At 30.5% G+C, this 11,582-nt stretch overlaps 1 protein-coding gene across 1 annotated transcript in view; it reads left to right on the top strand.

The window, feature by feature from the left end:
* The first annotated feature begins 8,445 nt into the window (after positions 1–8,445).
* Positions 8,446–11,582, top strand: part of LOC135957052 (TWiK family of potassium channels protein 7) — an 86,388-nt gene continuing 83,251 nt past the window's right edge. The window contains exon 1 of the mRNA XM_065507711.1: positions 8,446–8,689. Coding sequence (XP_065363783.1) covers positions 8,489–8,689 — 201 coding nt within the window. The 5' untranslated portion in view covers positions 8,446–8,488. The remainder of the gene's footprint in view (positions 8,690–11,582) is intronic.

The following is an 11,582-nucleotide window of genomic DNA, read 5'->3' as shown; positions in this document are numbered from 1 at the left end:
GCATTTTCCAATTGTATTTCTGAAATTTCCATTTGTATTGCTTCGTCATCTGAAAACCCAATACTAAAAATTTGAGGCTGCACATTTTATTTAAAATTTCGAGTTTTTGAGAGCCAAATTAGCTATATGAAGAATCCATCCCAAAGATTACAGAAAACAGCACATTTCGGATTTCTCACATCCGATTTTAACGAAATCTACAAAAGTTATTGTGCATTACAAGTGTTTTTCAAATCATAAACTCTTTGACTAGAGACCCTTTGCGGTCCTAAAATAGGTCGTCTTGAAAATTGAAAAAAAAAATTAAAATTTCACATACAGTGACTGTCATTAATATTCGAATTTTATATGTCTGTTTCTGAAATCCGAAAATATTTTTATAACATGCCAAATAGTCTTTCTGAGATTATAAAAAATAATGTGTGTGAAGATAAATTCGTATTTAACTAGCACAGACAAAAACCACATTTTTTAACATTGCTCATTTTACAGTCAACAGAGCACTGTTAATCACTTAACAGTCTTGATAATTGAATTATAATACCAAAATACGTCTGAAATAGGTATCAGAAATAATTTCAGAAACAATTTCAGAAATATAAAAAATTAAAAAAAATATTTCAGATGTTTTTTTTTATAATAATATTAAAAAAAAAACATTTTGAAAAAAGTCACTTTTATGATGAAGTTCAGGCGACGAATTTGGAAAAATATGGAGTTGCACACGTAACCCACTATATACGAATGGTAGTCCAATGGGTCCTAAATGCGACTGCATAAGTCGAATTTCTGAAATAATTTTGGAATTTGAGAAAAACAGTTTTTAAAAAAAGTCTATTTTGAAAAAAGTCACTTTTATGATGAAGTTCAGGCGACGAATTTGGAAAAATATGGAGTTGCACACGTAACCCACTATATACGAATGGTAGTCCAATGGGTCCTAAATGCGACTGCATAAGTCGAATTTCTGAAATAATTTTGGAATTTGAGAAAAACTGTTTTTAAAAAAATTCTATTTTGAAAAAAGTCACTTTTATGATGAAGTTCAGGCGACGAATTTGGAAAAATATGGAGTTGCACACGTAACCCACTATATACGAATGGTAGTCCAATGGGTCCTAAATGCGACTGCATAAGTCGAATTTCTGAAATAATTTTGGAATTTGAGAAAAACTGTTTTTAAAAAAAGTCTATTTTGAAAAAAGTCACTTTTATGATGAAGTTCAGGCGACGAATTTGGAAAAATATGGAGTTGCACACGTAACCCACTATATACGAATGGTAGTCCAATGGGTCCTAAATGCGGCTGCATAAGTCGAATTTCTGAAATAATTTTGGAATTTGAGAAAAACAGTTTTTAAAAAAAGTCTATTTTGAAAAAAGTCACTTTTATGATGAAGTTCAGGCGACGAATTTGGAAAAATATGGAGTTGCACACGTAACCCACTATATACGAATGGTAGTCCAATGGGTCCTAAATGCGACTGCATAAGTCGAATTTCTGAAATAATTTTGGAATTTGAGAAAAACAGTTTTTAAAAAAAGTCTATTTTGAAAAAAGTCACTTTTATGATGAAGTTCAGGCGACGAATTTGGAAAAATATGGAGTTGCACACGTAACCCACTATATACGAATGGTAGTCCAATGGGTCCTAAATGCGACTGCATAAGTCGAATTTCTGAAATAATTTTGGAATTTGAGAAAAACAGTTTTTAAAAAAAGTCTATTTTGAAAAAAGTCACTTTTATGATGAAGTTCAGGCGACGAATTTGGAAAAATATGGAGTTGCACACGTAACCCACTATATACGAATGGTAGTCCAATGGGTCCTAAATGCGACTGCATAAGTCGAATTTCTGAAATAATTTTGGAATTTGAGAAAAACAGTTTTTAAAAAAAGTCTATTTTGAAAAAAGTCACTTTTATGATGAACTTATAACTAAATAAAAAGTTAAAATACTGTCCAATGCAAATTCAATTTAGAGTTTCACTTGTTCTGACTCTAAAGAGGCTGACATGTCAAGTTATCTAGTGGTTGTTGTATCGAATACTATAGAAAACGTAAAACAACAGGCAGACTTTTATAGAGCAGCCAACATAAATCAAAACAAATTACATGTGGTTTTTATAAAATTTGTACTTGTTGTAAAATTGACTACACCTTATACATATTCGCCTGGTCACAGATTGTACCAAAACTGACTTTTTTTTCTTAGAATTATAATACAAAAACTAAAAACAATAGTAAAAAAAGTTGAAGAAAAAAAATGAGTGGATCGTTAGACAGGAATGTTAAAAACAGGGAGAGAGTACGAAGTAGCAATATAGCAGTTCTTTTACACATATTTTATTTATCCACAATAAGTTTATTGCTGAGAACAAAAATTGTCTGCACAGATATTCATCATAAAAGTGACTTTTTTCAAAATAGACTTTTTTTAAAAACTGTTTTTCTCAAATTCCAAAATTATTTCAGAAATTCGACTTATGCAGTCGCATTTAGGACCCATTGGACTACCATTCGTATATAGTGGGTTACGTGTGCAACTCCATATTTTTCCAAATTCGTCGCCTGAACTTCATCATAAAAGTGACTTTTTTCAAAATAGACTTTTTTTAAAAACAGTTTTTCTCAAATTCCAAAATTATTTCAGAAATTCGACTTATGCAGTCGCATTTAGGACCCATTGGACTACCATTCGTATATAGTGGGTTACGTGTGCAACTCCATATTTTTCCAAATTCGTCGCCTGAAGTTCATCATAAAAGTGACTTTTTTCAAAATAGACTTTTTTTAAAAACTGTTTTTCTCAAATTCCAAAATTATTTCAGAAATTCGACTTATGCAGTCGCATTTAGGACCCATTGGACTACCATTCGTATATAGTGGGTTACGTGTGCAACTCCATATTTTTCCAAATTCGTCGCCTGAAGTTCATCATAAAAGTGACTTTTTTCAAAATAGACTTTTTTTAAAAACTGTTTTTCTCAAATTCCAAAATTATTTCAGAAATTCGACTTATGCAGTCGCATTTAGGACCCATTGGACTACCATTCGTATATAGTGGGTTACGTGTGCAACTCCATATTTTTCCAAATTCGTCGCCTGAAGTTCATCATAAAAGTGACTTTTTTCAAAATAGACTTTTTTTAAAAACTGTTTTTCTCAAATTCCAAAATTATTTCAGAAATTCGACTTATGCAGTCGCATTTAGGACCCATTGGACTACCATTCGTATATAGTGGGTTACGTGTGCAACTCCATATTTTTCCAAATTCGTCGCCTGAAGTTCATCATAAAAGTGACTTTTTTCAAAATAGACTTTTTTTAAAAACTGTTTTTCTCAAATTCCAAAATTATTTCAGAAATTCGACTTATGCAGTCGCATTTAGGACCCATTGGACTACCATTCGTATATAGTGGGTTACGTGTGCAACTCCATATTTTTCCAAATTCGTCGCCTGAACTTCATCATAAAAGTGACTTTTTTCAAAATAGACTTTTTTTAAAAACTGTTTTTCTCAAATTCCAAACTTATTTCAGAAATTCGACTTATGCAGTCGCATTTAGGACCCATTGGACTACCATTCGTATATAGTGGGTTACGTGTGCAACTCCATATTTTTCCAAATTCGTCGCCTGAAGTTCATCATAAAAGTGACTTTTTTCAAAATAGACTTTTTTTAAAAACTGTTTTTCTCAAATTCCAAAATTATTTCAGAAATTCGACTTATGCAGTCGCATTTAGGACCCATTGGACTACCATTCGTATATAGTGGGTTACGTGTGCAACTCCATATTTTTCCAAATTCGTCGCCTGAACTTCATCATAAAAGTGACTTTTTTCAAAATAGACTTTTTTTAAAAACTGTTTTTCTCAAATTCCAAACTTATTTCAGAAATTCGACTTATGCAGTCGCATTTAGGACCCATTGGACTACCATTCGTATATAGTGGGTTACGTGTGCAACTCCATATTTTTCCAAATTCGTCGCCTGAAGTTCATCATAAAAGTGACTTTTTTCAAAATAGACTTTTTTTAAAAACTGTTTTTCTCAAATTCCAAAATTATTTCAGAAATTCGACTTATGCAGTCGCATTTAGGACCCATTGGACTACCATTCGTATATAGTGGGTTACGTGTGCAACTCCATATTTTTCCAAATTCGTCGCCTGAAGTTCATCATAAAAGTGACTTTTTTCAAAATAGACTTTTTTTAAAAACTGTTTTTCTCAAATTCCAAAATTATTTCAGAAATTCGACTTATGCAGTCGCATTTAGGACCCATTGGACTACCATTCGTATATAGTGGGTTACGTGTGCAACTCCATATTTTTCCAAATTCGTCGCCTGAACTTCATCATAAAAGTGACTTTTTTCAAAATAGACTTTTTTTAAAAACTGTTTTTCTCAAATTCCAAAATTATTTCAGAAATTCGACTTATGCAGTCGCATTTAGGACCCATTGGACTACCATTCGTATATAGTGGGTTACGTGTGCAACTCCATATTTTTCCAAATTCGTCGCCTGAACTTCATCATAAAAGTGACTTTTTTCAAAATGTTTTTTTTTTAATATTATTATAAAAAAACATCTGAAATATTTTTTTTAATTTTTTATATTTCTGAAATTGTTTCTGAAATTATTTCTGATACCTATTTCAGACGTATTTTGGTATTATAATTCAATTATCAAGACTGTTAAGTGATTAACAGTGCTCTGTTGACTGTAAAATGAGCAATGTTAAAAAATGTGGTTTTTGTCTGTGCTAGTTAAATACGAATTTATCTTCACACACATTAAAAAATAAGGGCTATCACCACCAGATTTAATTATTTTTTTAAATTTATATTTATACAGTAATAATGAAGTGAATTATTTAAGTTTGTTTGTTTTTGTTTTTATTTATGTTGATATTCAGAATTCTTAAATAAGTTTTTTTTTATCTCTTAATATGTCTTATGAATAAAAAAATAATATCACCGGTTTTTTATTATTTTCTATTAATTTGGTTGACTTTTAATAACTCGAATAAAAAAACGGAATATTAATGAGAGTCGCTGTGAACTTCACAAAACATTTAAATCATACACTGTCAAAACTTTAAATTTTATATTAATTATTTGAAAAATAAAGTTAAGTCCTTTAAAATTTTTAGTATATAATTTTATGAAAATGTTTAAAGCAATAGCTTTTGAGATTTGTGATTTTGAACTTTTAGTGACATGTCTCGAAAACAACTTTAAAATATTTATAAAATTAGTCTTTTGTATATTTGTACAAATTTTTAAGCAGGACACCATAATGCTGATGTTTGTAACGATCAATAATCGATCGATAGATCGAGTCAGAGTCGATTTAACGATGTCCGTCTCTCCGTCTGGCTGGCGGTCCATATTTCGATATTTTCGGCCTATTAAAACTGGTAAAAATCACACAACCAAAATTAATGTCGATCGGTCCATAATAGCTCATAGCTCTCATATAAGGTCCCTTTCCGAAACATTTGTTTGTTAATAACTATTTCTGTATTCTATTGGACCATAACTGTTAAACAAATAATACATTTTTTTACTTGGACTTCATTAACCAGTAATAACCTGAAGTTAAAAATACTTAAAAATGCAGGTTATTCTCAAATGTTTAGTTTTTTTAACTTTTGTACAATATAAATTTATTCAAAGTATTGTCCATATCTATGTCCTTTTCTCATCTTTTTGGCAACATTTGGATTCCAAGCAAAAAGAACTGTTCATCTTTTGAGGCCAAGAACGAATCAAGCCAATATCGGATATTATCTTCCAAAGTGAAGCGTTCACAGAGAGAGCGTTCTGCATCGATCGAAATAAATAGTAGTCGGACGGGTTACGGTCTGGCCTATAAAGCGGGTGAGGTAAAACTTCCCAACTACTTCATTATAAGTACTTTTTAACAGGTATTGCAACATGTGGCCTAGCGTTGTCATGATGAAATATTACGGACTGTTCACTTTAAACGAATCAGTTGTGTTCTGTAAAAGTTCCCTGTGATAGTCTAGTCTGGTCTTGCTCCTACTAAATACAGAGTATTACCATAGCTAAATGGATATTTGACTTTGGTATCGAGTATCGCACACTCAGCTCAAAAGTGACGCAACTCAAAATTTTAATTTTAGTTTACAACAACAAAATATACTGAAACATTTTTTTAAAGAAAAACAAGTGTTTTGTACGTAGTTTAAGCATATAATCCCGAAAAATTAATTTGTATTGCGTCACTTTTGAATTGTGTGTGATCTCTTACGCTTCGGATTTTTGTAATGGATCCATTTTTCAACGTATGTAAATATTCGATGCAAAAAATATTTTCTTTTATAGCGTTAAAGCATCTTTTCGGACATGCAAAATCGTATTTCAAGGTCTCTCAACTTCAATTCGTAAGGTACCCAATTTACCTGCGGGGTTACTCTCTATTGCGATGCGAAAGCAATTTCGATACGAAAGGTAAATGCGAGAAGAATACATTTTGGTACTCTGTGTGGTCTACGCAAACGCTTTCGCATAAAGGAGCAACACAGGCACCACAAAATAAACAATAGCGAAGAATGTCAAAAATGAAATGTCAAAACTTGTAAATAAAAACATTTTAAACTAATTTTTTGTGCGATGCGAAAACGCAATAAAGGGTACCAATGTACCATATTTCTTTCGCAACGCAATAGAGAGTAACCCCCTGCTTTTGGATGAATCCTGCTGCCACAAATGTCTTGAAATTTCTGCTTGAGTAGCTCCCAATGATTTGGCAAGTTCTTGTTGAGTTTTGCAACAATCTTCATGGAGTAATGCTTTCAATTCTTGGTCTTTAAATGTTTTTGGCTGGCCTGGGCGATCTTTGTCTTCCATGTCAACAAACCATCTCTCGCACGTTGAAACCAATGGAACACATTCACCATAAGTTTTGGTGAGCAATCGGTGTGCTTCATCGGCACTTTTTTCAAATTCAAGTACAGCAAAACTTCCCGCATTTGACGATTCGTTGGATGAAAATTCGACATTTTCGAAGCAAAAAAATGTTCAATAACTAAGTGGGAATAAATGACAGATATGTATCCATCAAAATGACATAAATATAAGTTATTAAAAACAAAAACTGCGTTCAAAAGATACGCCACCTATTGTAAATCCCGCATTTTTATGTTATACACCCAATATAATACGACTGACTAACTTCTAATTTCCACTACAAACATTAATGGACCACTCTAGCGCCACGTGTATTTAAAACTTTTACTTATAAAGATAATATTTTCAAAATGCTATTCTAAGCATTATAAGAAACAATGGCCCATAATCATAGTCAAACACTAAAGTCGGTTCATTTTAAAAACAACTTTAAAATAAAAACCTGCTTTTTATTAATTTGCAATCATAGTCAAAATTAAAGTATGTTTTAAATTGAAGCGACTTTAACTGGGTGCCACCGCAAATGTAGAAAATGTTTTCATACAATATACAACAAAAAACAGACAAGTGGCAACGCTGAACAGCTGACATACAAAATTAAAAAAAAAATCCAAAAAACGTAAACAATAAAAGTAACCGGGACATCTAAAGAAAGAAAGTTGTTTGTTGTGGAAAAATTGAAAAGATAAGATTAATACCATAATTACGATATTTTGGTACTAATTTTATTGATAACTTTTCAATAATTGCAAAATCTCTACCAATATCTTGTAACTTAAACATTTTTTACTATGTGACGAACTTTTTTACTCGGCGAAGAACAGCAGATGCTGTTGTTAAACGAGTTAAAAACAACTTCAGCTAGTTTTATATTTAGAGTCGACTTCAGCGTCAGAAGTATACTTTAACTTGTCTATGATAGACCTAAAGTCCACTCTTAAGTAAAGTCGAGTTTAATTCTCTTAAAATGTACTTTATTTTTGACTATGATTATGTGCCAATATTTTTAATAACATTTTAAAACTATTTTAGTTTCAAAAATCTACCATTCAGTTAAGGACCTTTTTCTGAATTAGAATCATAAAAATCTCCCTTATTTTATAGATTCTATAATAGAAGCATAATCATATTAAAATCTCTAATTTAGTTATGGTGCTAACTGCCGATTTCTATTATTATTAGATATTACTATTATTCCCTTATAAATGTCCTTCAATTATGACTATTATAAAAATATGTATATACACAATTAAAATGCTTATAATGTCTTATGATTAAATCTTTCAGAAACTTTTCAAATTAAATAAAAAGTAGATACTTAAAACAAATAAAAATATATTAATTTAAGCCAAAATATTCATGACAAATAACACTGCAATGTTATTAAAATCATAAAGAAACGAAATAAATTTATGCAAAAGCACAGAAATTGAAATTATACCAAAATAAAATAAAAAAAAAACTAATAAAGAAATCAAATAAACTTGAAAACTTAAAAAGAAAAAACACGAAAACTAAATATTAGTAAGTGAGAAAATACAGAATGGTGGAGTTTGATGCAACGGATGATGCCAATGCTGAGCTTTTAAATAAGCTAAAACATCTTGATGTGAGAGTGGAGACAGTTGAAACTAACAAGGGCATTTGTAAGAAAAGTTTTTGGAAATCGCTGAAATTAAGGGCAGCATTAAATCATATCGGTTTATTAGTGGGATTATCAGTGTATTGTGGAGTTGGTGGTATGGTAAGTACAATAAAATAGAAAATATTATACAGAATTGAAATATGTACTTGCGAATATAATAGAAATAATGAATTTTTTGTAGAGTCTGAGAGAAACCGAACCAAACCTAATATTCGGCCAAAAAATCTACCTAATTCGAAACGAAAATTTTCAAATACATTATAAATTTTCGTTAAAAATAAATTATTTTAAAATTTTTACTTGTATTCTATTAATCGTTGTATGTATTCTGCTTTAAAATTCCATCTATATACACACAGCCTCAAAAATGAGTAAACACCCTCGAATTTTTTGATTTTTTTTAGGATCATGAAAATCAGTATGTCCGACTTAAATCTTTTTTTTCACAACCGAATCTATTATTCAACTCAATCTCCAACAAACCGAAACATTAAAATTTTAATCGATGAATAAATTTTAGGATTTTCATTATTTTGAAAAAAATCAAATATTTTTTTTGGTGTATAAATGGATGTTTGTAAATGAACTCAAAAACGGCTGGACCAATTTTGATGAAATTTTCAGGGAACCATGTAAAGTCAGATTTTTGTGATTTTTGGCGTGTCATAATCAAATTTTTACATTATACCGCTAATGCCATCTATATATTGTTACGTTTTAACCTTTTCAAAACGCTGGTTTATTTCCTTTAAATAAACCGGATACTTTTTATTGCAAATAAAAGCCGTTTAGTAGTTTAAAAATTGTAACAACTCTTTATTTATTTAAAATGTACAAAAACCACAGAATTAAATAGCCACTCAATGTTTTTTATACAGGTTTATAAATTCTCAGAATTAAATACACAATTTATAATGTACACGAATTTACTTGAAAAACACAACACACTTTAAGGCTCTCAGATGATGTTTATTCGAAAAGCGTCTCTGATAAACTCACTCACGACTGCAACCTCTGCCACTATTTATAACACTGCATTACCATCTAGAAAGCTCTTTAACTGTCAAAATTCAAATATATTCTAGATCATACGCCATCTGTGGTGTACTTTCTACAATGTTCTTTAACTGAATATTCGAATTCAAACAGCGTTGCCAACTTACGATCAATGGTCAACTGAAAGCTTTTATTTAATAATCCCCACAGATGAGTTACAGTTTGCTATTACAGCAATGTTATTTGAAAGCATTATGCCACTTTTAAATCAGCCCTCAAAATCGTTATATTTGAATTCAAGTACAATTTCGTAACAATATATAAAAAACCGCTGGACCGATTTTGATGAAATTTTCAGGGAATCTTTAGAAAAGCCTTTTGGGTAACTGTGTAAATTATCCAGCGGGTAACACTGTAAAGTCAGATTTTTGATATTTGGTCTGTGGGCGGAGGGTCGTGTAAAAATCCAATTTTTACATTATACTGCTAATGCCCTATATTTCATAAAAATGGATTTGTGTATAAATGTTCCGTATGGACTCAAAAATGGCTGGACCGATTTTGATGAAATTTTCTCGGAATCTTCAGAAAAGCCTTTTGGGTAACTGTAAATTCAGATTTTTGATTTTCGGTCTGTGATAAACAATTTTGTTTACTCTTGCATATTAGGTGCATGAATAAGAATTTTTGAATTCATTGGAACCAGCCGAAATGCCACTGCATAATTAACATTGAAGGTTGGTTCTCGAATCGAGATGCAATATAAAACAGATTTTTTCTAAAGGCCAGTAATGCGGGGCGGGCTCAGCTAGTAATCTATATTTTTCCTTTTTAAAAGTTTTGGTTTCGGTATTTATCCAAATTTTAACCGAATACGAAATAATGGTATTAGGCCGATTTTTGGGTTAAACCGAAACCGAATATTCTGCTGGACTCTAATTTTTGTGTAATATGTATGTAATATATAAAATCTTATAAACATTTACATGCTTTACATGTAAATTGCATTTTATGCAAATGAAAACGATAATGTTTATGAAAACAGAAAATACAAAAGTTAAATGGTCATTGACATGAACTCAATAAACAAAACTATTGTTTTATTTAGTTTTGCTAACAAAGAAAAGAAACGTTTTACAAAAAGCAACAAACTATTTTAAATTGCTACTATTTTTAAATTTTGTGAGGCACAACTCAACGATTGTGTTAAAAGAGGTATAGGCTATATAAATAAATGTTTAAAAAAAATATTCTTCGTCGTGCTTCACACACGTTTAATTGAGCAAGTTTTGAGGAAGAAAAGGAGATTGGAAATATTTTCCTCTGTTTCTTTCTCTCTCTTCTAGAAACTCAAGACTTGCTCAAGTAAACTTGACGTGTGTGAACCAGCACTTATGCCGATTGATATAAAATATCAAAGGAGTATTCTTTTTTTGGAATTTAAAGATGAGAAATCCAATTTAATATTGAGAAAATACAAATTTAAATTCAGAATAGCAAATTAATATTGAGAAAAACATAATTGATATTGCGCAATTGAAATTAATATTCTAAAAATTAAAATTTAAATTGTGAAAATTCAACTTGATTTTGAGTAAATGTAAATAAATATTGAGAAATTATAAAATTCTATTAGGTTTAAAAAAATTCGAAATCCTTAATCGTAACAAGTATTTTAAAAAACTTATTTTTAAGAAAATGCCTGGGTGTATGCCTTAAAAATGCTTCATTTACAATATATGGCGTATCTTTTGAACGCGGAATCTGTCATTTATTCTCACTTTGTTATTGAATATTATAGTGTAAACAACAATGTTTTTTTTGCTTCGAAAATGTCTAATTTTCATCAAAAAGCAGGGAAATTTGGTACCATACAAATTGAAGCTGAGAGACCTTGAAAGACGATTTTGCATATCCGAAATGATGCTGGAAGGCATAAGAGATCGTATGTGAAGCTCGACCAATCAGCCGAATCGACACCAAAACCAAATATCCA

Source organism: Calliphora vicina, chromosome 4 (genome assembly GCF_958450345.1).
Source record: "Calliphora vicina chromosome 4, idCalVici1.1, whole genome shotgun sequence".
Lineage (NCBI taxonomy): Eukaryota > Metazoa > Arthropoda > Insecta > Diptera > Calliphoridae > Calliphora > Calliphora vicina.
Note: the sequence above shows the minus strand (reverse complement) of the source record. Positions and strands in the feature narration are given on the sequence as shown.